Here is a 27,955-nt window from a genome sequence, read left to right as displayed (position 1 = left end):
TTGTTTAAATCACAGACAGACAACCCATTACCTTTTAATTTGCCTTTTATAAACCTACAAAAAAAATCTGAAACAGGTTATTTAAGTGTAATTTATTAGGCCTTCCTATGGCACAGTGCACAACAACATGTATACATGTACATATACATGATGCACAAGGTACTCGAAGGTGCTTTATCCTTGGAGACGCCTTCAGCTGAGTCACCTCAAGCATGAGGTGCAATAAGACAACAGATACCAAGAAGCACATTTTAAATTATATTTCAAAATGACATAATATGTGGTCAGTGTGTGTATAGTCTTTCAAAATAAAAGTAAAACAAAGCTGTAAAAACACACAAGCACCACAGTCTGGTGCTGCTCTATGTTCCTTAAACCAGAGAAGTTCAAATTACCAGAAATGTATGAACATGGTTTCATGCTGACAAATGTTAACATGTTAAGGGTTGTGCCCCAATTATAGCATATATATGGCTCTTTATACTATCACACTGTCCTACTGAGTATTGCCAAACAGGCCATCACTGTCAAAAGAAACAATTTTTGGATGACTTGTTAAAGCAAAAGCTGAGCTGCAGCTGTCACTGCACCATCCAAAACTAGTCATCAAAGCAGAAATGCTCTCTGTAGGGTACACATGGTTCATAAGAAAAGGTAATAATGCAAAACAGTCATCAAATGTTACTGTATGGAGCCAAACAAACACTTAACATAGTCAAAACAAGACATATCCCAAATAAAAAAGCTCAATTGTGTTTAAAGTAAAATAAAGCATTTCCCATTCACAGTTGGATTTTCCCAAGTAGCTGGGGTGACACAAGCGCTATACAAGTGCAAGTGTGAACACATAAGGAGTTTCAAAAAAGTGCTTTGTCCATAAACAAGTGACTGGCTATGTTACAGAAAATTTACAAATTTACAGAAATGATATGAAATCAACTATTAAAAAAAGAAAATTTACAAACATGATTGTATTTCCTTGCTTGCTGAGATCTTGCAAATAGGACACGTTGCATGAAAATAATTGCTGTATTGACAGTTTGAGTTTATCTGTTTTTTCATTACAAGCGCAACCTTTAAGTACACTCAACTGGTTTTCTGTAGCAAGAAAATATATATATATATGTTTTTTGTATAAAAGATAAAGTAAAAAGAGCAGCATTTTTTTTTTTTAACTCAGAGCAAATAGGTTTAGAATGGGGACTTTGGTAAACAAAACATATTACTGAGGCATTTGTATGTACAGCACATGTAGAATTTTTTTTCACATGTTACAGCAAATGTATATTGAGACAGCGGTTATGGGAAGCCATTCATTTATTGACTGTGCATGGGCCACAGCACCACCATCACAGGAAGGAACTGCATATGTACCATAAGCTGCCAGCTGGATACTTCAGTTTTATTCAAAGTGATAGCATGATCTGTATTGCACACAGCCACAGGTGTCCTCTATTCTACAGAGGATCTATGCATACTGTAGTTTCATTGTCATCTTTAACAGTAGTATTATATTTTTTGCTGCACAAAGGATTCAAGCTTTATGATAATCCGCGCAGTACATTCCATCACTCTCATTGCCACCTCAGATGTGTATCTGTCGTTAGGAATTTGTGGAAATGGCAGGAGATCAGGGTAGCGAGTTCTCAGGCTGTCCACACCATATCCCTCCAGGATCTGGACATCATTGGCAAGGCCTGTTAACTGGGAGCTGTACTCCTCCACTTTTTGAGCCAAAGCAGTTGGTTTTACATCTTTGTCTGACTTTCCTCTGACTGCATAGTCTGCCGCTATCAATGCAAGCTTTGTGGCCAGGTAGCATTTGAAACAAACCCACTCATTGGCATTTTTATGAAGATCATTGCGAGCAGCAGAGTAGTTTGCTCTGGCTTGCCTCAGCCATCTGCGGGCTTCCACAGGGTTTCCAACTGTCTTGAAAGTTGGGGGCACAAAGAAACGATGAGAATGTGATGAACCTGCATAGCTTGTATAGTGTTCCCTGAACTGCTGCCTCTCTGACTTGTGACTTGTTGCTTCTTGGTTCCATGATGAATAAAACCTTTGAAATGAGAACTTCTCTGATTGGAAGCGGGTTGATGATGTGGAGTAGGATCTCCTAGAAGCTCTGTCTGTATTTTGTTGATCAGCCAAAGACTGTTTCTCCATCCTGTTGATCTCGTTCTGCAAGTGCTTAAAGACTTCTGTGGCAATGTCCAGATTCTCTGCATTTTTGTCTGGATGCCACTTGAGATACAATCGGCGAACTATCTTCTTTCTTTCTGTTTCAGGAAGCTTCCAAGCTTGTTCAACAACTAAGGTTACTTCTTTCAGAATCTCGGGCAATGCATGAAGTTTTATCTTTTTTGGTGATTGTTTTTGTGGGGGGGGTCTGAGGTTTTCCTTGCCAGCGAAAAGAGGAGGGGCCATTCGTAGACCAGAAGAACGACAATCTGGGCTTGTTGGAGTTGATGGGGCACTGGTGTCTCGAACATGGGTACTTTCATCTTGTCTTGAGAATTTGTACAAGTCAAGGGAGCTTACTATTTTGTATTCACTGTATCCAATGTCAATCTGGAAGCATTTTCCAAGGAAACTTGTGTTTTCCTCCTCATCTCTTTCTACTTCTTGAACAATGATGGCGTATGTATAGGTAGGCTGGTAGGACCCATATATGTCTCCTCCCTCAGAGTCCACAAGGTAACCCACATATTCCCCCGGATAGAATACGTTCATTGGATCCATGAGGAGTGTGTGATGGATCTCAGCTGGTATGGGGGTTCCAGGGAGAGGCAGCTCAAGTTTCGAAGGCTCTGTTGAGTCATACTTAACACCAAGGCTGTCCAGCTTCTCTGTGATTCTGTAAATGTCATTGCAGCCCAGCATGGCAATTAGATAGGATGTGTCAGAAATCAAATTGTCTGTAGCAGACTTTAGTGTCATAGCCAGTGCCAAGAGAAAATTAATGTCTTTACTGTCTGAATGCTGAATGTAGAGATGAATTACAGCTGTCCCATACCTCTTGAGGAAGGCAAGTGTTTCACTGCGGCTGTGAGGGATGGGACTACATCCTTTCACTCTTAATGTTGTCTGGAGTTTCTCAAAACAAGATACTTTGAGTCCTTCACAAAGTGCTTTGCAGAGACGTATGGCTTTTTCCTCATTCACAAGGTATGCATTGTCATTCTCATGTTTCATTATTCTGATCAGTCCTGTGATGAACTGCTCTGATGACAGCAACAGCTGGAGGCGACCTTGAAGTGAACAAAGAGCTCCAAACTGGCACATTTTTGGAGAATCCTCATCCAGTTGCTCTTCAAGAATGCTACTCAACAGTCTAGGCCTTAGTTTCTGTGGAAGTAGCATGATCAGCTTCGTGTGGAAAGCGTGATCTTTTCCCAGATAGCACTGGCTCAAGTCCACTAGCATCTGAACTCCAACATTACCCTGAATTCTGCTCTTGTAGTGTGGGGCATCATCAAACACTAAGCTACTAGATTTTGCTAATCTACCATCATGGCTTGGCATATAAAATAACAAATCTCTTAGACTCTCTAGGTCTTTGCGAATTTCCACTGGATCATTATGGAGAGACTTGAACAAACCTGAAACAACCCTTTTCACAGTTCTCATTTCATTTGGGTCAAGCTGCTTGCCCTCTGAACTTCTATAAATTCTCCACAGCACTTCAACATACTGTTTGGTTGACACAACATCTTCTGTGCCAAGGAGTTTGAAGAGTTGATGAAACATACCAAGTTCTAGAGGCAATTTGTACAAGTAAGGTTTGAAGTCAGATTCATTGTCAAGATTAATGACAACCTCTTCAGGTTTCAGCAATTTCCAGCCATCTTCAACCATAACAAAAGCCACCCCACGGAGCTGGAAACGGAAATCTCTTTTATCTGCATTGAGGAACTCGTAGGTGGACCTTAAAACTTTATTCCTGGTTTTCACCATTTCATCATCTGGACTAGATAAGTTACAGATGTTCTTGCAGTTGCTTATGACTTTCTCCAGCGGTGGGTCTAAGCTGACACCTAACATGTTCAGCACTTGGTCAAGTTGTTCCTGTCCAGTTTGAGTGCTCCCTTCTTGGTCCGTTATACTTGATGGAGTAGCTTTCTCTGGTAGAATTGGGCAGGATGTCCAAAGCAAATGGATAATATCTGTTTGCTTGAATTTTGGATTAACCTGAGATCCACTGAAACGGATCAGAGGAAGTGTGCCACTCATCTCTTGGTACTGAGAATGAAGCCTGATGAGTTCTTTGGGCGCTCTCTCAGGACAAAGGAATGGTATCATTGAGAGCTCTTTAAGAAAAGTACCCTGGAACAGGTCTGTCCTCTCTTTGAAAATGTGGTTCAAGAGAACATCGACAATGATTTGCACTTTTTCTTTGGTCCAGCTCTCTGTCTGGGCTTTGATGCTGACCTCTTTTGCAAACTGAAGAACTTGCTGCTGGGACATTTCATGCTTGAGACCAATATTTCTCAGAAAGGTTATCCACGAGGTGAGCAACAATGTTCCATTCTTTGGTTTTGACACTTGCTCAACCTTCTTGAAAAAGTCACTTGGTATAAATGATTTTGCAGGCAGCATAACTTCAAATACCTTCACCGTCTCATCATAGAAGAACTTAGTTGGCCTGAGTCTGTTTGAGTAATCATAGATGAATGTGAGTCCCTCCAGTTTCTCATAGAGCTGATCTTTCATCTCACATGATTCTTCCATTGACAGAAGTCTCTCCTTCAAGTAGACAATGTGTTCAACTTTGGCATCATAGGAAAGACTCTCAAACTTTGGCAGGAGATGGTGAAGGTATATTTCTAAGTCATCAATTGGCATACAGCCAAGAAAGGTGTACAGTTCTTTCAGCTGTGGACTGTCAGCAAGAAAGGCAAAGGAGGCTGTGTGAGCCCATTTTTCTATGTCTGCAGTAGGGATGCTTTTTGCAAGGACATAGTTTGCCCCATAGTTTGCAATGCTGATGTACCTCCCACTAACTGACTTAAAGCATGGGATGAGTTTTAGGCTCTGTACATCCTGTTGTGTGAGGTTAGCTAGGTTGCAGTTGAAATACAACAGAAGAGCCTCAATGTCCTTGTCAGTCAAGTTTGCTGCTTTGAATGCAGATGTCTGAATCATGTATTCTACAGCTTTCAGAACACTTGATGGATTTTCAATGTTTGCTGTGTACTGTGCCAGAAAAGGCATAATGGGACTGTCTTTGACACAGATTTTGCTCACTGCAAGCTGAATGCACCCTGCTTTCATTAGGGTGTGAAAGACTTTGTCATTTTGGCCATGTGGAAATATGGCTATGTTCATCAAACTCAGAGGCAAAAGCACATCATGCTCAGGGACAACTATCTTTTCTCTTGCCATGAATTTGATTCCAGGTAGCAAAGCCCAGTCTTTCAGAATGTCAAGCACTGTGTCGAAACTGGGTTTGATGTCTGCCTGATCCTCCTTAACAGCAATATTCTCACTGATGAAGTTCCACACATTCTTCAGCCAAGATTCACTTGCAAATGTGTCTCTCCACTTTACAGGGATCTTTGTTCGATACTCTCTTGGAAGAACAGACCCCAGTAAGTCACCAAAGCTGCTGATATCAAAAATCTTTGCGACTCCTGCGTTGAACAGGATATTGCTATACCTGATGAACAACGTATTCATGAACATTTCTTTTCTTGATGAGATTAGCTCATGATGTGATGTCAGGAACTTTGGTCTCTTGGTGTCAAATACCTGAAGCATATTGTCCATTGTTATCAACAGAGGCAACCCCTCAATTTTGATTTCATCCACTTCTATGTCTTTGAAACAGTAGTCGAATAGAATCTTCAGGTTATGAACTAGCTTGTAGTTGGACTGTTGGAGACGGCAGGGGAGTTTTCCGACATGGCAAGACGTGTCTGGTGATGAGAAAGTGTGAAGAAAGTTGCGGACATCCTCTGGTGTTACATAACTGACTGGTATCCCTGCATCTTCCAAACAGAAGTAGAGATTTGCAGTATCATCGCAACTGTGAACCAGGTTGAAACCAATGTCCAGAAGCAGGGTTTTCAGCCTGTAGATATTTTCAGCCACAGACTTCCTTGAGGTGATGTTGTACTCTGTGTTTTTCAAGTGCTGAAGCTCATCTTGTAGCAGATTGTCAAAGAAGGCTCTGCCTTTGTTTGCTGTGGATGTATTCACCCATGAAATGTAAATGACAGAGTGCATGTCAGAGTTGTCAATTTGTGCTGCTCTGACTACTGGAAGTAGACGCTTCAGATCAGCATGGATACAGTTGTACACTGCTTTAACCAGGCAGTACCAGTCTGGCTGTATATCAAGTCTGTTGACTGGGAAGAAGAACAGATATTTCCGCAATGTATCTTTAACTACATGAAGTGGTGTTCCTTGTAGTACGGTCATGGTAGGATCAGGACCTGGGAAGTATCGACGCTTAAGCTGAATCAACAGTTCCACGCAGGCAGGGGCTATCAGTGATGTCATCAAATTGTTATTCCAGTCACTCCTTACCCCTACTCCATTGTCATCTCTCCATAGGTTTCTTCTAGCTGAGTCTAAAGCAAAATGTCCATTGACATGAAAAGGTAAGCCAGTCTCCAGTGAAAGAGGCAGAAAGCAGAAGGCTCTGTGGGGTTTTTTGTAGTTGTGGCTTACACATGCAGCTACCCCTCCACGTGGAAACAGAGTTATGTCTTCATTTTTGTGAGCTGAGATCACACTTTTTGAGACATTTTCAATGTTAGGGAAACCAGATCGGTTGCAGATCATCCAGGTAGTCAAATTTCCATCAGTGTCCTCTATGTCCATTGTGTAAGTTATCTGCTGGACTGGGATAGCAGTGAGCTGCTTCTTTTTCGTCACACTATCAATGACTGAGGCATGAAACTGTTTGCGTTTTAGCCGATCACCATCTGTTATTTTGGCTGTCACAGAGTAGAGCACTTTCAGTTCTCCAGATGCATTATCAATTTCACAGATTGATATTTTTTCCATGTGGTTGAGGAACATCAGAAGCTCTGCACCATCAGTTTTTAGTTTATCCAGAAGGTTTTGCACCATTCTGTCAGACGCAGGGACTGAACTGATCTCTGAAGTCTTCGCCATATCTGTAGAGCGAATAGGGAATCTGAACATTGTGCTGCGTTCTAACTTAAAATTAACTCCTAAGTAAAGATTTAAAACATCTGAAAACTGAGATCTGAAGTCGGAGTCCAAGTCTCTAAACATTCTTCCAGGACTCACAGATGTAGCTCCTGGTGCATACTGTGCATGGGGATCAAAGATGCACAGAATGTCATTGTTTGAGATGAAGGATGGGCAGTCAGTGATGTGATAGACAGAGTTGAATCCTATACCATACTGACCAGTTTTGCCTGGATTTGCCTCTTTTGTTCCTCTTCCGAGATTCTGTATGCCTCTGATATCATCCTCTGTGAAAGGCTGGTTGTTATATACACAGAGTGCAGGTCCTTGCATCGGAACCCATTTATCGTCAAATATTCTGTCTGTGGGGTGTGTTCTTGGATCAAAAACAAAGTAAATTTCAGTAGCTTTGGCATCATCTGCATTTTGAAGCAGCTCTTTAAGCATTTCTTTTTCTGATGGGTAAGCATTGAGAATGCTCTTAATTCTGCTTGTGAGTTTTTCTTTCTGGCCAAACTCACTCCCGAGTGGAGTGAAGCAAACATTTGAGGCATACCTTTCCAAGGCTTTGTGACGTTTTGGGATTGCTCCTAATTTCACAGCCACTTCTCTTGGAATATCCCCGTGACAGTATTTCACAGAAGAGTCTCTGACTTTGATCCAAGGGCAGTCATTATAGCATAGTGATTTTGATGGCTGCAATGTCAGATTGGAGTCAGGTAACAGAATCCCACCATAATTTGCTTGGCAGTATTCTTGGTTCTTGTCTCGTATGAAGCTCCATATTCCTTCACTAATAATTCTGCGGCACAACTGGAAGTTATCCTCAGTGAGTGCCCTTCGCCCACATTCCTGCTTCACAGTTTCAAGAACTGCTGAAAAATCCTCAACTGTAAAGCCTGGCTGTACCCCAACATTTTCAAATAGCTCACGACAACTGTTTCTGTATTTGTTCGGGAGCTGATAAAGATGAGGAGCTGCATCAAAATTCAGGTGGAATGCAACTTTGGAGGGATTGACATATGTGTTCTCCACTAGGATGGAGTTGAATGCTTTCAGTTCCTCAGTTACTTGTTCTTTTGCATTCTCAGCCTGTAGCATTTCTTCATGTAGATACTTGTAACAGGCATTTGTTATGTTTTCCTGATACAGTGTGACACCATCAAAGGATTGAGACAGTTTCTTGAGCTGACTGATGACCAGTCCAACTGAGGGCTTCCTTATTAGACCAAGACAGTCTTTTACAGCCAATGACATTGCACCACAACCTTTGAAAGATGGAGAATTCTCATTCAGGATTGGCTTCATCAGACACACAGTGTCCTGATGTTCAGTTGTGAAGAGTTCTCTAGCAGAGAACATTGTTGTTGGGGAAAAGTTGTTCCCATGCCATGGTAGTGAGAACCCTGCAGGTCTTGTCAGAAATGGAAGGAACTTGATGTCCTGTAGCTTTTCTAAGAGCTCAGCTGCTGCGGCATCTCTCATCTTCAGCTTTTCATCAATGAGACTAAGTAGGATACTGCTACGAAAGCATGCACCTGCGTGATCACTTTCATTAAGATGAGTAACAGACTGAGCACGTTCAATTAGGTCCTCCCATGACAGGTCATCTTTCACCATGCCTAACTGCACTAGCTTCACTAAACACACAGGGTTTAGGTAGTCTTTGGAAGTCCCTTCTGGAAATCTTCCATCATCAGTGTTGTAGAGTTTAGCAACTCTTCCCTCTGGGTGAATAAGTCTGGAAGGCAAAACCAGTTCCTTATTTGGGCCAGAGCATGGGATACAAGGTGAAACCCTCAGGATTGATGCAAAATCTTCCAGTTTCTCATTCAAGACATAATGCATCAGGGGATCTCGAAGCTCTCTGTCAATTTCCTGGATGTGAGGGAAAAAGACATCTGAAAAGAACTGCTTCTCTGTCAGGGTGTTTTCCATTAATTTCCCTTTACACCCAGCATCATCAAATCCCTCCTTCACCCAGTCAGGCAGCTCAACAGCACAGAGGTTTTGTGAGCCACTCTTCTTGAGGTATTTCAAGAATATCTTGAAAGCAGCAGGACCAATGTCTGGCCTACTGAGTAAAGCATCATCAAGGAATCTGACGTATTTGATTGACACCCAGGTTTTGCCGTCTGAGAAAACCTTTGCATGCTCACTGTCACCTCCCTTGGCTATTTCTTGGTAGACACCCTGGCTGATCAGTGTGAAGTCATCATGCACCTGACTTGGATCTGGCCATGCTGCGTAATAGCTGTAGTCAAGCAGTTCTCCACTTTCAGCCATTGAACGTAACATTGTGAGTGCTGCCAAATATGCCTGGACAATGACATGTCTCATGAACACAGAATTCCACTGTCCTTTGGTGTCAGTCTTCCAGATCTCCTTCCGGTTGGAAGTCACAGCAAAGCAGCCATTAATATGGACTGGCAGGCCTGTTTTGATTCTGAGAGGTAAGTAACAAAACACCTCTCCAATTGGTGTGGCATTTGTCTTTACTGTCCATTTGCGATTTTCTTCCTCTGAGAGAAGAACAGCCACTCCTCCACAAGGTACTAGTCCAAGTCTTTTTCCGCTGTCACTTAGGGAAAACTTCAGTGCCTCACTAACATCCATGCATGAGCAAATGAGCCAGCTGGTGACCTCAACTGCCTTTTGGGGCATTTCATCTGTTAGCCTTCTTGTTTGAACCCCTTTGGCAGCCATCTCAAAGTACTGGTTAGGATCTTCCTCTGAACCTCTGAACAGTGGGGAGTGGAGATCGACAATGCGTTTGAACACATTATGAAACTCTTCTACCACAACACGTATGATGCAGCCAGACTTGGGAACATCAGCAGGTACCTTGTTGCTGCTTGCTACTTTCTTCATAACCTTTGCTGCAGATTTTAGGATACTCAAAGGTCCATATGAGGCTTTGGATGACCACACACTTTTGTTGATAGTCACGACATCTTGTGCTCCTGCTGGATTTGTTTCTTCATATTTCAGGTATTTCAAGACCATACTTCCAACATGCTGTGTAAACAGAATGAACCGATGGCCACATATGCTGAACTCATCAACCAGGGAATAGATGTCTGTGGTGTTGTAGTACAGACTACTGATTTCACTTACTGAGGCTTCCTGCTCTGTTCTGAATGGGAGTCTAAACAGTGTGCCATTGAACTTGTATGGGGAATCCTGAGCTAGGGGAAGCTGGCAACTGAAGACATTAATGAAAGGTTTGAACTGGTTGGGGAATTTTCTCAGCCTTTTTTGTTGCTTGCTCCAATTGATTTTGATCCCTGGATTAGACCTGTCTCTGATGTGCTTGCTGATGTGATTGATGTTTGGATCAAACATGATCATGAACTCTCTGCTCATTATGATGGGGATGTCAGTGATGTGGTAAACTGAGTTGAAGCCCAAGCCAAACTTTCCAACTTTGTCTGCTTCACATCTCTTCACTGATCCACCTAACCTTGTGATGTTCAGAAAGTCTGTATCCGAGAATACAGAGTTATTGAAAGACCACAAAGATGGCCCATGGCAAACAATCATGCCAGGATCAAGGAGATTCTCTCGAATGTCAGTGTTTTTTCTCATGTCAATGAGGAAACTGCACTCTGTTGCACTTGCATCATCAGCATTCTGGAGGAGCTCTTTAAAAATGTCTGCTACAGATGGATATTCCTCCAAGATGTTCTTTATTCTTACTGTTAGAGGTTCTCGTTGACCTGATTGTTCAAAGCCAAGGTTCTCTGGGTTTATCAGTCTTGTGCTCAAACATGGCACCTTCAGCCACTCTGCGGTTTTCATGGGGATGTCATCATGGACTAATATAATGGGCTCTGATGCATCTTCAAGTAAGTCATTCAAATCGTCGACCTTGATGTCACAGTAGGTGCATTCTTGAATGGGCTTCATGGCTAATTTGCTTGGGTCCTTGTAACAAAGAATTGGCACATGCATGTTAGTATCTACAGTTATCTGATTGTTGTACAGCCATCTCAGGATGTTGATCAAAAGCAGGATATCATGTTTGCTTTCCTCCTTGGTAATATCCCCTTCACATCTTTGACGGATGGTGCTGATGACTTCAAACACATGGCTTGGGACAACCTCTTCAACTGAACCACAAAACTTAAAAAGCTTGTGAAACTTTCTGATTGTCTTTGGCAAGGAGTACAAGTAAGGCTGCAAGTCTAGATCGGGGAGGGGTTTTAGGACTGTGTGGCCAGGTGATGAGAATGTCTTCCCTGTCCACACCCAGTCAAAAGGCAGGGATTTCATTGCTTCTCTTGCATCCTCAAGATGAGCCTGCATGAAGGCGTAAATCTCAAACAAGATCTGCTGAAATTGATACCAGTCCTCTGTGGTGAATGCTTGAGATTTGTGCCAGTCATTCACTGCTTTCAGGTGTTGTAATACTTGATCCACCTGTGGCTCTACAGTTAGTTTCAGTGCCTTCTTCATACCTGCAGATGTGTGTTCAACCAGTGCTACTGAAGATCCCACAAGCACTGCATGGGATATATCACACATCTCAGACAAAGAGCAGATATTGAGAGTATCTCCAACCCAAGCAAGGGATTTGGGGTAAGTAAGAGGTCTTTCTTTGCAGACAGGTACCCATTTCAGTTTTAGCAATGATGTCTGAGTATCAGCTGATTTTACCAGCTTGGTTTGTCTGTTCAGAATCTGCAGGAGTGTTTTTGCTTTTTTGATTATGAAGTCCCACTCAGGTTCATCGCTGCTTTGTAGCTCCTCTATCTTCTTTGCCACATGGAGTACATCTTTTTCACTGAGCTGTACTTCATTTCTTAGTCCCAGTTGTCTAAGTGAATGAAGAATATCTGGGGAGGATGTGAATGTATTTGTGGGAAACCTGGTTTTCTCTTCCTTGTAAAAGAGATTCTGTAGAATCTCCAGGCCAGGATCAAAAAGATCTAAGGCTTTGACTGACTTTCCACAAGGTAGCTGAATAAACTTAAGAGCAGAAAGCCATCCAATCACAAATGAGTTTTCATTCTTTAGAAATGCCAGATGTTTGAGTGCCCAAAGCATGATCTGGGTTATCTCATCTGTTGTATAGAACCCCCTCTCAATATCCTGAATAATAATCTTCAAACATTCTGTTGTTTTCACCTGTTCTACATTTAGCATCTTGATGAGGCGGATTGATTCCTCATCGCAGCAACCCACAAGATTCACAGATAATTTCACATTTGGTGGATACTTGGCTCTATGATGTAAAGCTCTAGCTCCTCTCAGTGATGTGAATGCTGAGGTACCTTCAGGGCAAGCCCCAACTTTCTCAAAGATCGAAAGTTCAAGCAAGGTATGCTTTTCCTTCTCTGTTATGTCCGACAGTCCTGCAAGAAAGCTTCTGAGGGCAATCTTCTCTTTGACTGAGAAAGAAGAGACTTGGCTGGATAAACGTTGTGTTGCTAATCTATCCATAATTTGCAGAAGCGTACCAGGAGAGGAGGGATGGATGTAATTCTTTAGCAGAGGGTGCTGCAAACATGAATCCATCTTTTTTATCACTACTCCACCAAGCTTTTCCATGATGTCAAGAAGGTTTTCAGAAAGTGGCGCCTCTTCCTCATTTGCAAGAATAATGGGGGATGGTGTTTTGAGACGTAGTAGCTTAACTCTGTCCATGCTTTCCTCAAGCGGCACAAGTGGAATCAAAGGCATGTCTTCAAAGGTACTTATGTCATCAGCAAAATCTATATAGAGATGCTTCCAAATAACCTTCAGCCAGGAAACTGTAGGATGTTTCAACTCTCTGTTTCCAGGCTCCCACTGGACAATGAAGTCTCTAGTTGGCCAGGCTGTTGATAGGATCTCCTTGATGAGTCGAGCTGATCGTTCAGGGTTCAACACTTGTAGCTGAGTGCAGGGTCTTCCTGTTTAAATAAAAAGGAAGTTTTTAGTTATTAGTTATTTTTATAGAGGTAACTAATTGCTACTTTTCAAAGCTGACACAGTTAGGCTTGTTGATGTTCTTGCATAATGCAGTCACTACAAAGGTTAATTCTGTAAAAGGAAAAATGCAAGCCATTTCCCTTTCAAGTACTGTGAGGATGAAAAACAACAAAAGATTCCACCAAAATTATTTTTTTTAATAAATTCGAGAGCAACACTGCACAACCAGTAAAACAAAATGACAACTTATAAATAATTAGTATGTTCATACTCAACATTTAAGACTTATGGCAATATTGCTGATGTTAACCATGCAAACACACTTACATAAACCATCTTCTGTTCACACACACACACACACACACACACACACAGACACAGAGTTTGTTAAATTATAATAACAAAAGTCCTGTCTCTTGGGCCAATTCTGAGCATTTCAGTGCAGGGAAACAATTTTTGAAAGAGCCCTTAACTAGTAAACACTGCAAGTAGTGAAGTGCACCATGAAACCTGTATAAAATAGTCAGAGTGATGATGAGTGAATGTGTTTTACTTTCAGGGCAGAATTTTACAAACACATTTTTTTAAACATTTTTTTTAGTTTATTTTGCTACTCATATCTGAGAGTTCTCTGACTGCAGTAAACATGGTGCTCTTCCACAGCCGGCATTAGTTTAGGTCAATAGTAAAAAGGGTCAATATTTGACACAAATACCTACCTGAGCAACCCCAAAGATATTGTTGCACTGTAATTCAAGTAACAAAATTTAGAGATCTGGAAAGAATTTTACAAAAAAATAAAAGAAATAAAAAATAGACCTTTTTCCACTGTAGATGTTTTGACATGTCATAGTAAGTAAAACACAGAGACTGAGTGACTAGTGAGGAGGATGGAGATGGGTAAGTCAGCTGATATTAGAGGTTCCAAGAGGTGATACTTTAATACTACTTTCATCAGCAGGGGTGGGGCCAGATTGGGTACCAAAATAAAGATTTCTAATGGATGCAGGATGCTAATAAAAGTTATGCTACTGTCGACACAATGTAAGTGACTGTACAAAAATGAAGTGGCAATACTCACTTAAAAAAAAAAACAAATTCAATATCTAGATAAAAATGAATAGGAAATGGAGGGTTTCACAGAAAATGGGGACAAGAGAATAAATATGTTACTCAGCATATTTCCTTTGTCTAGCTCACAGCCCTCTTGTCATAATCATGGCTGGGTTTGTAGTGAGGGCAGTAAGGATTGAGTGGAATGTGTGGCACAGAAAGAACTCTTCCATGAACCAGCATGCTCACTCTTTCTTTCCCTTTCTGTCTCTCACTCCTAAATTATCCATCAGCAGTGTACCAGATTTAATGCCCTGCTGGCACTGCGGGAGTAAAGTGACCCAGTGTTACTACAATATGGCTAAAGCCACATAACCCATATAGTCATCCCAGGCACTGTGAAAATTTTTCAGTTTCAGTTTAAGATACAGTTCTGCAGACATCTTGTATGTTACACTCTATACACAATCTATACATTCATTTATTTTGGGATTTCATGTAAATTAAATATGTTACATTACCTCTGGATTTGGCTGCTTTCTTCAAACTGTCCATTACTGAAGGTTTAATGCTCTCCAGTATAAAGCGACCCTCAAGTCCTGGATACAGAGACCTTAGGACAAAGCAAAACAAGGAAAATAAATTTTACAAATTCAATTCTACGTGTACATGTTTTTAATGTTGAATAATTACCATGTATACATATGCTGACAATGTCATTGATATAGTCATTTGACTCCAAATAAACCAGTAAAATAACAGTGCCATAGAGCTGAGCAAAATTAGTATATACAAGTGACTTTAAGTAAAAGGTAAAAAAAAAATCTCAGAAAACTGAAAAGAAGATACACTGAGGGCCAAATTTAGGTGCATGAAAGGAGGGCAAAAGCCAAAAGCTAATCATACACTCAGGCAACAACCTTTCTTTAATATTTCTGTATGTGCTTCAGACATGGAAAATCTATTATATATATTATATCTGCTCTTACTTTGAGGGACATATTGACTGTGCCTTAGATCAAAATCTTCCAGGCTGCTGCACCCATTAAAATTTGGCTAAAGTGGGAACATGTGCTGTGTCCATTAAATAAAATCCAGGTTATTTAATTTAAATAATAATTTCATATAATTTTCACCTGTTAAAATCACTTCAGGAGTAAAAGGAAACTGCACTTTATCTCTACCTGGGATATTCTTCAGATGCAATGTAAATGGCATCTTTGTCATTGACAGACGATGAAAATGTTGTAAATGTGTCATCTTGCAGTGGCAGGAGCTCCAGTCCTATTAGGTCACTGTAATTGGCATCACTAAGCGCAAACTCCAGCAGCAGCAGCTTCTCCTGTGAGGGACCTTTGTGTTTGTACTTCCTGATCACCTGCCGCACCAAAGATGGAGTCACCTTCCTCACTTCAGTGGAATCAGTCATGTAGGCAGCCAGAACGGACTCAACGGCAGCAGGCACCTTTGCCACCTGCATTCCTGAGCTTTGGAGGTAGTTGATCACAGTCGCTGAAATGTCCTCGTTTGTGTCCAGTTCTGAGAACACAGCCTGGTCCACCCGGATCCAGCTCTCACTGAGGGAGTAGATAACTTCCTGCTGCAGCAAGTCATGAAACAGCGACTGGAGAACAGGTTTCCAGCGGGACTTGACCTGCTTAGGGTTTGGCCAGGCCTCATAAATTCCTGTAGGGGACAATGGAAAGTCTTGGTCCTTTTTTGTCTGTACCCTTTTGATAGTCTCAGTGATGAGTGTGAAGTAAGCCCTAGGGATAACAGTGATTATAAGCAGCTCATTCCACAGGGCAGCTGGATCCCTCCACTGGTCCACTTCCCGCCACTTGATACTCCTACGGTTGTCTGTGAGACCAAAGAAACCACTGACATGAACTGGAAGCCCTGTCTCACTCTCCTCCCCGGGGGGGAGAGGGAGGAAGCAAAAAGCCCGTCCTGAGAAACCAGATGTGGCACCTGCATCTTCTCTGTTTATCAAAGTGAGAGGCAGGGCAATGCCAATGGAGGGCATGAACTTCAAATCATCTGCCAGAGAGTCCAACTCAGCACACATTCCTCTCCCCCCAACTCCATTACAAACCATCCATGTCGTTCTCTGAGTCTCTTTAGCTGTTTCATCTTGAGTCTCTATGTTGACCTGGTAAGTGACACATGTGATGGTAGAACTGGGAACACCATTGCTGTAGCTGTCTATTGCTTGACCCAGAGTCTTCAGCGCGTTTGGTCTTTCTAACTTATCATCAGTATTTTCTGTTGCCGTAACCTGGAACAACATGCGTTCTGTACCATCGGACTCACGCAAATGCAAGGAGATCTTCTGAACACTTTTGAGGAAGAGGAGCACTGTGTCTGCATCCGCTTTGAAAGACTCAAAGAGCTCCAAAACTTTTTCTTTGTTGTAAATGTTGCCACTGAGCTGGGAGGGTTTCATGCGGAGCGGGAAGCGGAACAGCGTTCCAGGAAAGCTGCAGTCCTTAAAGGTTTTCTCAGAGCTCCCAAACATCCCAGTGTAGGGAGCAAACTGGTCAGCAAGTTCTGTGATCTCCTTAATGTCTGTCTTCAAGTTCCAGCACTGTCCAGATTCATTCACTCCAAACAGAGTCTGATGAGGGTCCAGCATGGCAATCTGGTCTCCACTGAATATACTGGGAACATCTAAAACATTGATAAGAAAAACATAAAACCTATTAATGAAAATATAAAAACATTGATCCTTTTATAAGCTAATGAATATAGGTAATACACATTACTGCAAGTGTTTTTTAACCTTTACTTATTTAGCTTAGTTTCCCTGAGAGGCAACCTTGTTTTTACAGGAATGCCCTGATTACATTTACACAGTTACACACATTCAATCTGCCCAGTACAAACACAGTTTGACATCATTGCCACTAAGCAGCCCTACTGGAGCAGTTTGATTAAAGGGCTTTGTTCAAGAGCACCACAGTGGTGTTGGTGAGGGAGGGACAAGCACTGCCCGTTTCACACACAAATTGAAGTTTATGCTTCTGTGGTAAATATATACATATTTGATGTTTTAAATTAACATTAAAAACAAAAATATCTTACTTTCAACAAATTATTTGCTTTTAAATATATTATAGTAATTTTATGCCAAGATTTAAGAGCCATTGCTGCACTGCTTGTCTTTTACTGTATATCATTTGATGAATTCAGATATACAGCACAAATTAGTCATTTACAATGACTCTTAATAGGACATTTGCCTAGTAGGCAAAGCAAAAACTGTATAAGCAGACATTTACAGAGGTAAACAACATTTGGCAGGAAAATTATTATCATCTCAAGACAATCCTCACCTGTAATATGGTACACAGAGTTGAAGCCAATCCCAAATCGTCCCACTTTCAAAGGATCCTCTCTCTTCCTGCTTCTTGCAATCTCTTGAATCCCATTCCAGTCTTCCACAGTGAACACAGCATCATTGTAGACATACAATGCCGTTCCTGCAATACAAGTTCAGTTAGAATCAGATCAGTATAAACAATTTAAGACAATCTAGAAAATATATATTCAGTAAAGGTACAATAAATATGTAACTGTAATAATGCATTATTTGAATAATCCCTGTGACAAAAGTGGCTTGTCCCTTTTCCCTGTTTACAGGGAGGTCAGTGCAGAGGATCAGCTATAGAACAGCTGCTAAACTATACTTCAGTAGGGCAAATACCTGCCAACATGAAGGCTTGAGCATATGCCTACCAGTTAAAGAAGAGTGTCACTGATCAGTGAGCTATGCTATAGTGCTTGACTAGTTATTTACTACTAACCTTGATGCTGAGCCATATCAGGTGACCACAGTGACTCCACTCCATACTCTGTCTCATCATACATGAACTTGACTTCTGTGGCTCCAGCATCCTCCGCATTTTGAATCAACTCCTTCAAAATAAAACACAGCAAATACATGCATTTATGGAGGCAGGCCATTTACAGTGAAAGTATACAATGACATCAGCTTATTTGGTGGATGCTTTTATCCAAAAAGCCTTACAGTCAAATGAGAGCACTATTAGAGAGGACTACTTAAGAGGGACCTCAACCCTTTACCCTGGCAATGTTGCTACCATATATCGTAATACAGCTGATGTCAGCAAGTAAAGCCAAAATAGAATTATGCTTTTTGTTTTGTGCAAGCTTGACATATTTTCTCATTCAAAAACCCATGATACTGAGTTTTTCTTATTGCGCATAGCCTTCCCTGGGAAAAGTCTCTACCGTTCAGCCTGTTAATCTGGGTCTCTTTCCCGAGCCCACATAAAACAAAATAGAACATAGGTTATTAAGGATGAAAACTATATCACATTTTTCCTATTTGTGCTAATTAATTTTAATGGCCATTTAGCCAACAACCACAAACAGTCCTGGGAGATTAGAATTTACTTCTTAGTGAAGCCATAGTATAGCTTGAGTATCATCCATCAAAGTGGGGGGTTAAACAAGCGAATGTGTGAATTAATTTCTATATTACTGACCTATTTTTTCAAATAAAATAATTCTGCATTAATTCTGCATAACATCTGTGGATGCTTAATCTGTTTCAGTAAACAAAACTTTTAAAAAAAGTAATGTAGCCTGAAACTTACCTTCAGAATCTGTCCACCTTCAGGATACCTCCTCAGAATATCTTTCAAAAATTCAACTAATGGTGGTGTAGTCTGTCCAAACCTCCCTGTAAAAGCCAAAACAGGTAAGCCTCACGAATTGAGAATAAGAATTGGTTTATTGCAGAGACAAAGTGGTTTTAGTCCTACCTCCCCCTTGAAGGCCTCTTCCCTCCAATGCGATAGATACCTCTGGGCATCCTGTGGGCACCAAGGTCCCTATCTGCACGCTGTCATCCAGCTATAGTGGACAGAGGACAATTTAACATAAGACAAGAAAGCATTAAAAAAACACAACTTAGTGTGCATGGTCTGGTTTATTACATGGGGAAAATGTCATGCAGAAATATTTAGAAATATCCTCAAATGACAACATAAAGTAAATTTAGTGCAAAGTTGCCCAAATAAACCAAAAGAACTTGACATGAATTTGGTGAAAGATGGGTATAAAGTATTTTATTACTCACTGCACTCATAAAACAGTTTGAAAGCCCACTAGAAGTGAATGTCATTTTAATAAGAACCCATTACAGACTTATAATTGTCCGTCCATCAAGATTTATTTATCATTAGTCTCTCACCCCAGCCACACTTTTGGGCAGTGTTACTGCAAACATTACTGTGATCGACAGTCTTTTCCTGGTGCATCTTGCAGAATCGATGCAGCAGGGAGTCGTCACCAGGCCGGATACTGCTGCTGCTCCTACTGTTTGAGGCTTTTCAAGGTGACACTGTGACCCACTGCACTCAGCAGTCTTTGCACATCAACATGCCATCTGGCAAACTGGACTCTGCACAAGCAAAATCCTCGGTCATCATCCTCATCATGGTCATTGCACTATGCAATTTTCATTTGTACAATGCAGGATGAAGGAACTAAAGTCTAAAATGTCTTATTGGTGGGATTGTTGGGACTCCCAGAATCCACCTCAGGCCAGTACCACACCTTATGATCCTCAACAACCAGCAAGAAATGGTAAGTCATAGGCATGACTACAACCCATACCGAACCTGTAAATAAAACTGAGATTCAAGTTTGTGCATGTGAGAAAATTGTGCATGCAGGCTTGCTTAAATGTTGTAATAAGTACAACATATCTTGTGTCTGCTGCATTTACCATTCATCTAAAGAACAGAGTGCTTTGGCTAGATGTTTTCCTCTCCTAAATAAAATGTATGTAAAGCAGTATAATAGTTTAAAGTGTTTTTCCTCATTTGGCTTGTGGATGCTTACGAAACTCACAGAGAACAAGCTAAACTTGCCTCTCAGTTTCTCCTAAAAGGCTACCACTCCTCTGCTAAGTACAGTATCTGGCATAATGCCTCATCCATCAGACTGCTGCACTTTTTTAATTGCATCAGGCAGAAGAGGAATGGAATGTGAAACCTAGACTTCAAAGGGAACAATGTTTTTTTTTTTTTTTTTTTGGAAAACAGTTCACATTACAATAATCATGTTCCTTCAATTTAACGCTCTGAACTGCTGAACCTGACCTTGCAGTGCATGTGGTATTCATTTGGAGGTGTGGCTTACAGCTAATTTCTGCATATGAGATCAGGGGGGCTTCCAAGCACTGACCACCACCTGGTGCTTTCCATCTGCTCAGCCCCAGACAGGGGGTCAACTCCAATCATATTAGCCCACAAACTGACACAGCCATTAAGATATACCAAATAAAGGTTGTACAGTACATTCATCTGCCAAAAAAGTAACTTACTTATCAAATGGAAACGACTGACACATTTGACCCCAAAATAAGATTTTTATAGCCTGACAGATAATTAAGATTAATTCATAGAACTGTAAAACTGTAAAAAGATACAATTTTTTAAATCTATCAATAAAACTGTGACATTTAATTAAAGAAGAGGTAATATGTCTAAAATGCTGAGAGTCACTCAGAAGATTTATATTTTGTTTAATATTGTTTAATACGGCATCTATAGGTGACTTATTTGTTTCATATGCTAAAAATGCTGTAACTAAACAACTGCACTGTTCAATACAATGAGATTATGAGAAGCCTAGTCATGTTGCCCACAGTATGAGTCAGAATATTTAGCTGCAGTCATCCAAGCTGATATTGGATTACACTGCATTACTCTGTTAGACTCCAACACAAGCAGTAAAGATCAGACAGACAGTCAGATACAGAGACAGATAGACAAACAGATAGTTATGTAGATATGATCCTTATTATGATCAAATCAGTCATAAGATCAACAACAGGACAAAAAAAGATTCAATTAATTGCTCACAGAAACAACAAAATAAAGCAGCAAGGGAGACTCTCAGCACTTATAACAATGAAGGCACTATTATCAGTTTAGATAAATGTCACATCGTTTGGCCTGCAGTTATAGCATGGGGTCATTAAAACAAGCCTGCTCTCTTCTGCTGGCAATTATCTACCCTCAGAAACATCAGGTTTCCCTGCGACAGAACTCACCCACAGAACAGCAGGCAAACAAACTAAAATGTCCCCGATGAGCTTTCCAATGCTGCGATAACCAAGGAGAATACACTGAATTTGAAGTTTATAATAGACAAAACCAACACAAGTAACAGTATTTTAGTTTACAGTAACAGTACTTTTACATTTTCAAACTTAGATGTCAACACTGTACAAAATTATAACACTACTTTACAACTTTTCCCATGCACTCTACAGTTTAGTGACTGAAATGAGTCCAGAAAAGCCTGTCCAGTACATTAGAGACCAATAAACAAGGGGCTAGAAAACCGAAAACTTTAAAAACAGAAGTTACGCAGTATATGAATACAATAAACTGACTCAACCACTTTGATTTGCATCTGTTTTGCAGTGATCAAGGCCCAATGCCCATTTCCCATAGAAAATCTTCAAACTGCACACTTTTTGTATATTTTAGTGAAACATTTGCCCTGCTGCTGCAAACTAACACTCACCACTCTCCCATTGTGAGTCAGTCTTTGCTCTTCAACCGGGAGATCCGTCTCCTCATAGAGCAACTGTTTAACATCTTGAATAGATGTGAAGGGAGAGACTTGATAGGACTTAAGGCCAATGTACTCATGACGGACTGTCACCCGTGGCAACCTGAAAAGTAAAGACAAAAATGTGTTTGAGGTTTGTCAACACACAAAAACACTATGGTAAACATCTCATTATGAGCTATTTTAGAATGTATTTTTTGAGCTTCTGATAGTTTCATCTGTGCATGCAAAACATAAAGTTACGACTTCTTTCTAAATAGATATAGATTTACATGCATGACTTTTCATTCATTTGGAGCACTCTCCTATGAGTGCACTGGTAATACTAAATTGTCAACTAGAGACTAAAATTGAAAAGTATAGTGTATCAGCACAGAAAGGGTGGCCCTAAATTTGATCACTGCTGTTGAGGAAACAAGAGTCTTGCTGAGGGTCATTATTGATCAAGGTTTAGGTTTGGAAGAAACATGAGAATGGGCACCTCACCAGATCCATCTGTTAATGGTCCATTAGTACCAGTTAGACATATATATTAAGCTCTAGATGTTTATTTCCAGTATACTTGCATACCTTCACACACACACACACACACACTGCAGTCTTACTGCACTGAAGTGCTGCAGGGTGATATGTTATCCTTAAAAAGTAAAATCTTTAAAAATGTTGCAACAGACAAGAATATTGATCCCTTCCTCAAGAGAGATTTGCTGTTTCCCATCAGTGGGCTGACTATCTCAGTCATTTTGTTGCTGGTCAAGTCTGCATCCATAATCATTACATTACTACCCCGCTCTAGAAGTGGACTGCACTGCTATTTGAGGTAACATCACGTGTGTTTTACTTATGTAAGGCAAACCTATAGGTTAGCCTGTCAACACCTTAACAGCAATAAAGCAAAATATTCTTGCTTAGTCAGCATCAGAGCCCTGAGCCCCATGCAGCCAAGTCCAAAGTGGTGCAGTCACTGGAAATGGGGTGGGTGTGGCAGCCAGGACTGGATGGTGGAAAAGCTCCACAGACCATATTAAACCATCCAGGACAATATGTAACTGACTGGGTGCAATGTTGAATCCATCAGTTCCTAATATGCAATATGCTGCAATGTAGCCAGGAATATTTCACAGCACACGATGAGCTTACCACGGGTTTGGACAGGTGGCCATCTCGTTGTGGTTTTGTGTCCCAGCGCAGACACATTCATCGGACTATCTCCGGCACCGGGCGCAGGGATACTCCACCCGGAAAACGGCTGTGACAAAACAACACAACCGTTACTTTCCTCAAAAAGAAAAACACACCTGTCTGCTCCGTGTAAGTGCGTGGTAAACATATATATCTACCCTCGTTTGGTGATGAATAAGATACAAGCAGACACATAAAGTCAATATGTTGTTGTCAGTGTGGCTAAGAGGCTTTGTTTTGGCCGGGGATCGCCGGTGCCGGGTGTTTAGCCTCTTTAGGAGCGTTATCCCAGCTAACCCCACTCACTTGTGTCGGTCCAATGCGCGCCGTTAACGGTCCCTTTACAAAGACGACACATTTCACGGGAGGTTATCGTCCCTGGGAACAATAACAACAACAATAGCAACCGACACGGCTCTTTCCCTCCAACAACATTTTGACTCCTTCAAAGGCGATGTTCTAATAATAATGAATTACACTGCGTGTGAGAGCAGCAACTGTGGAGACGGAGCGAGAGGGTTCCCTCCCGGCTACTTCCGCGTCGTCTTAAATCCTGTCAGGCAAGACTCAGCGGCCTCAACTACCTCTTCTCGCGTTGCTGGGAGTCCTGGAGGGCGCATTATTGAAACTGTTAGATGTATATTTACATAGAGAGGCTTATTTTGTATTTTACAACTCTCTGTCACTGATGTAGTATTAATATAGACCGTGAGAAACAATCTGGTTTTGTTTTGCGCATGCGTAGTAGCCAACGTGTAATATAAATCTTATGATTCACTACCATTCTTATAAGTTTTAACTGCATACTTTAGCTTACTATCCTACTTGCTATATATTGATATTGTATTTACAGACTTTATCTCTAGGTCAATTTTTCTCACTGATCTACAGAGACTATGAAGAAACAAAGATCTCCCACTCTGTCCTATTCTACTGGCCCAGTGTTCCGGAAGTAAAATTATTGATATTGTGCATTGACAATGATAAGTGAGTGGCTGCCAGCTGGAGCCATTCCAATGCCTGAATGGGTATCAAACCATCAGTTCAGACAATGAACATATGTGTTGAAGAGGTTGATTGATAGAACTTATAGCTGCATTAATTGATTTCTATGGCCACTTGAGGGCAGGCTACCAGGCTGGTATCCAGCAGACATGGAGCAGCAGTCATTTGGAGTCATCTTCCTAGTAGTTTGATGATTATAAGTGCACTGTTCATTCCTCTGTTACATTTTATTTTCCTCTTTAGAAACTCCTGATAGAAATATCTGGCGCTTTAATAACATTATCTTAATATATGTATGAATTGTTCTGATTGGCCAATTAGAGTTCTGCTTTATCATTTATTTAATGTTGAGGAAGTATAATTTTAAATCAAAGTTATTACAAAATGCAAACTGTAATGTAAACAGGATAAAAGTGATTTATTTGGGGTTTTTTTTTGTAAGTTATGGGTATGTTTAGTTACCTTTTTATTTTACCTTATTTTTTGCTGTCTTTTAGTCTTTCATTTCTTTCTTTCTTTCTTTCTTTCTTTATTTGTTATTTATTAAGGCTATTAATTTTATTCTGGCTCATTTCAGACTCCATACTGATTCACTTTTACTTTACATGGTGCCCAGTTTTATTTTATTTATTATTAACATGCACATACTAGCCTACAGTTAGTCGCAACACAACCTAATATGCAGTTGACATAACATAACCTCGAAAAACAGCGGTCATTTCTATCGGTGTTGGTGACACTAAAGGTTTTTTTAGTGTGACAGTACGGTGTCCTGTGTGTCTAAATCACATTAGTGACCTCTTGCAGCTGCATTACTTTGACTAGGCTGATTGCTTTACACCGCTGAATTCTGGGACTCGTAGTCCAGAGACCACAGGGATCAGACGCCAGCACACTGCAGTCAGAGATGCGCACATCAACTTTGTAGACAGGAACCAGAGGCTGATATAAGGACCTGTCCGCTGATGAACCACATTTTGTTAAGGCCCAGGGCAAAATCTGATTGAAGCCTTTTATATGTTATTAGAAATAGCCTCCATATTAAGAAACTCCACTATCTGATGCTAACTAATCTTGTAAAAGATGCTCTGATGCTCCAAGCTCCAATCTGATTACACCTTTGGCCCAGATAATAGCTAGCCCCTGCAACATCCCAATCCCAGCAACATCCCAATCTCCCAATATGTTTTGACAACATATCTCAGTGTGGTGCATCGCCTTTTGGAGATACCAGCAGGATTACATAGAAATGTGACATCATCACCTCAAAGTCAAGGACTCCCAGCATCCTCAAATATAAAGCTGTTCTCTGTGGCATCATGGTGGATTTCCCGAGGTGCACACTCAACCTACTGAGCACCATCCTTTGCAGAAAAAAAACTCAATAGCGGTCCTACTTTTCAGAACACCACACAGTATGTGCAAAAATACATCAAACTTACCAGAGTGCGACGATTTCAGCCGCCAAAGGCTATATAAGAGATTTCCCCATGGACTCATTTCTTTTCAGTAAAGACAAAATTGCATTATTTTGTAATCTTAAAATATCGTTAGAGCTCAAATACATCTCTTAGTGTCCTATCGCCCCATCTATTAATGCCGCATTGAAGAGAGAGAGAGAGAGAGAGAGAGAGAGAGAGAGAGGGGGGTACTCACATTAGGAAACCAGCAAGCTGGCAGCAGCATCAGTGCAGCATCTCATGTCCTCTGCACCGCAGGGGAAGGCACAAATCCCTTTAAATGAACACATAAATATCATGGCACCCGACTTTAGCAGTTCAGAGACGGTGTAATTCTAAAGAAATCAGCTATAAGATGAGATATCTCACAATCGCGAACACCTCCGGACAGTTCACTGCAGGTTTTAACGCACAGGTTTTTTAAAGCGACAGCTGCTGTATAAAGATCCGATGGGACATACCACAGCAGCAAATATGGGCCGGGCGAATAGAATAGAATAGAATAGAATAGAATAGAATAGAATAGAAGCCTACTTGCCATGGACCAGATATGGAGTTTACAAACTGAGATAAAAAGTTCAGAAGACTAAAATAAAATAGAAGCGGATAGGAGTCTACTTGCGACAGAGTCCTATAGGCAAGGAGGGTACAAAAATATGAAGAGTAGTAGAATAGAACAGAAAATAATGAATCCACTTGAGATAGGACATTATACATATTCAATGTGCAATAAACATTACGATAATATTTTGTAGAATAGAACAGACGTAGAATAGAATATAGTAGGATAGAATAGAGTTAGTCCACTCAGATGGGTTGTTATAAATATTGAATGTAATTAATAGAAAATACGGCCTAATAGTACGGAATAGAGTAAAATACAATACTATAGTGGACTAATTGAAAAAGATTCCTCCATTTGCCACAAGGACATTATATGGAGGTGGAAAACTATGAAGATGTAATACTGAGGAATAGAATAGAATAGAATAGAATAGAATAGGTGGTAGGAAATAAAGTCCACACACTTTCAAATAACAAAAACAGAAACAGAAAACGCACATAGCACCAACAGCTCAGCAGTAACGATGGGCTACTGATAAACCATGACACCAACATCCCAATAGATGGAGACAAAAGCAAAGCTTTAGACAAAAGCAAAGCTTTAGTCTCTTGCTGTATGATGAAGAAGCTTTGACTGTAGCATCGTCATTTCACAGCTAGATGGCTCAAATTACAGTTACCTGCATGTCACCAGTCTACAGATTTAACTTAAACATAGCGGAGATGAATACATACAAACATAATCAGGAGAAAACAGAATATTTTTGTTAAGACTGCCACAATGTGAAACTAATCCTCTACATTATTTCATGAGCTAAACTCATAAAGGTGATGAAAGTATTACAACAAGACTTTAACTCAGACCTATAAAGTAATAAAAAATATATATTTATTGCATCCTGCGTGACACTGTTTGAACATTAATATTCCACAACAGGTTCTGTAACAACTAATTATATTTGCAAAGTAGACACCGATTTCCTGGAATTGATATACAACATGCCCAGACTTGTACAGTAATTGGCCACTTTTGCTGCAGTGCTGAACTTTTGTCCTCTGTGTCTTTGCCTTGGTTCAGACACACACCAGCACACACACACACACACTGCCCTTTTTTTTTTCTTTTTTTTGCCAGAGGTGGATATGATCATGTACTTGTATGTCAGTGTGGCCTTTGTCAAGCCAGTGGAAGTTGCTGCACTTGTCTCAAATGAACTACCATATATTTCTAGGAAAATTAAGACAAAAATAGGATGTCATTAAATAAAATGTTTGTAGTGTGAGCTATGTCCACCCCACTCTCCATTAGAATACAACAACTGTGACATTTGCTTACAGATATAGATTTAAAGGTAGCAGCTAAAAGTTAATCTTTAATGGAGTCTTCACTGTTAATACTGTTTGTAAAAGTGGGACATTTTACTAAGAGGAATTCAGTTTGGTTCCATGGCTGGTTTTTTTTTGCAGCTTTTAAGAAACACATATCATAATACAAACCCTGAATTATATAAGCATGGATGAAGTAGCCTGTCTGTTTTCCAGTGTGCAACTACCATGCAGACAAAGTCAGTAGGTTGACATTGAACCCTGCTCTTCCCAGCAGATGGGTTAACAAGTCAACTGAGCTGCAGCCAATCCGGGAGCAGCTCGCTGACGTCATGTTATCTGCAGCTCATAGAGATGAAAGCTCCCAAGTAATTTAACGTCGACAAGCTCCAAATAGACAAGATAAAGACTAAATAAGCATTAGCTGTCATAAGGACTAGCGTTTGAAAAATTAAAAAAAAAAAAAAAAACTTTGTGGCTCCATAACTTTAGAGTGTTTTTTCTATTTATCATGTTATTAAACTTTTAGCTGGGACCGCAGGAGTTGTGTCAATGTCCAGTCTAGGTCCCCGTGAAACAGTTTGGGAACCACTTGGCTGGAGTTCAACACTCAGAAAGCACTGCCATGAAACAGCAAGGCTGTCAAATCAACCACACACACACACAAG

The 27,955-nt window shown here is 40.6% G+C and overlaps 1 protein-coding gene across 4 annotated transcripts; it reads right to left on the bottom strand.

Moving 5' to 3' along the window:
• Nucleotides 1–77: 77 nt before the first annotated feature.
• sacs (sacsin molecular chaperone) lies at nt 78–27,942 on the bottom strand. 4 transcript variants are annotated; one of them, XM_071471659.1, is made up of 11 exons: nt 25,594–27,942; nt 22,891–22,999; nt 21,703–21,853; nt 18,924–19,014; nt 18,756–18,841; nt 17,940–18,051; nt 17,469–17,615; nt 15,318–16,803; nt 14,655–14,746; nt 13,800–13,826; nt 78–13,061 (listed from the first exon to the last, which is right to left on the bottom strand). In XM_071471659.1, the coding sequence occupies exons 2-11, from the start codon at nt 22,911–22,913 to the stop codon at nt 1,510–1,512; spliced, it is 13,767 nt and encodes a 4,588-aa protein (XP_071327760.1). In that variant the 5' UTR covers nt 22,914–22,999; nt 25,594–27,942; the 3' UTR covers nt 78–1,509. The 4 variants fall into 4 exon arrangements, with proteins under 4 accessions (XP_071327760.1, XP_071327759.1, XP_071327758.1 ...); XM_071471658.1 differs by lacking the exon at nt 25,594–27,942 and adding an exon at nt 23,091–25,563; XM_071471657.1 differs by lacking the exon at nt 25,594–27,942 and adding an exon at nt 23,239–25,563.
• Between the last annotated feature and the right edge of the window lie 13 nt (nt 27,943–27,955).

This window comes from Trachinotus anak, unplaced genomic scaffold (assembly GCF_046630095.1).
Source record: "Trachinotus anak isolate AG129_WGS33_773 ecotype Australia unplaced genomic scaffold, CSIRO_AGI_Tana_v1 ptg000034l, whole genome shotgun sequence".
NCBI classification, from domain to species: domain Eukaryota; kingdom Metazoa; phylum Chordata; class Actinopteri; order Carangiformes; family Carangidae; genus Trachinotus; species Trachinotus anak.
Note: the sequence above shows the minus strand (reverse complement) of the source record. Positions and strands in the feature narration are given on the sequence as shown.

Excerpts from the sequence above, each read along its gene's own strand:
- sacs (XM_071471659.1), bottom strand. The coding sequence starts at position 22,913 with ATGGCCACCTGTCCAAACCCGTG. Across the intron at positions 18,842-18,923 it reads AAGAGGCCTTCAAGGGGGAG|GGAGGTTTGGACAGACTACA; the intron begins GTAGGACTAAAA and ends TGGCTTTTACAG. Across the intron at positions 18,052-18,755 it reads AAGGTGGACAGATTCTGAAG|GAGTTGATTCAAAATGCGGA; the intron begins GTAAGTTTCAGG and ends TTTATTTTGAAG.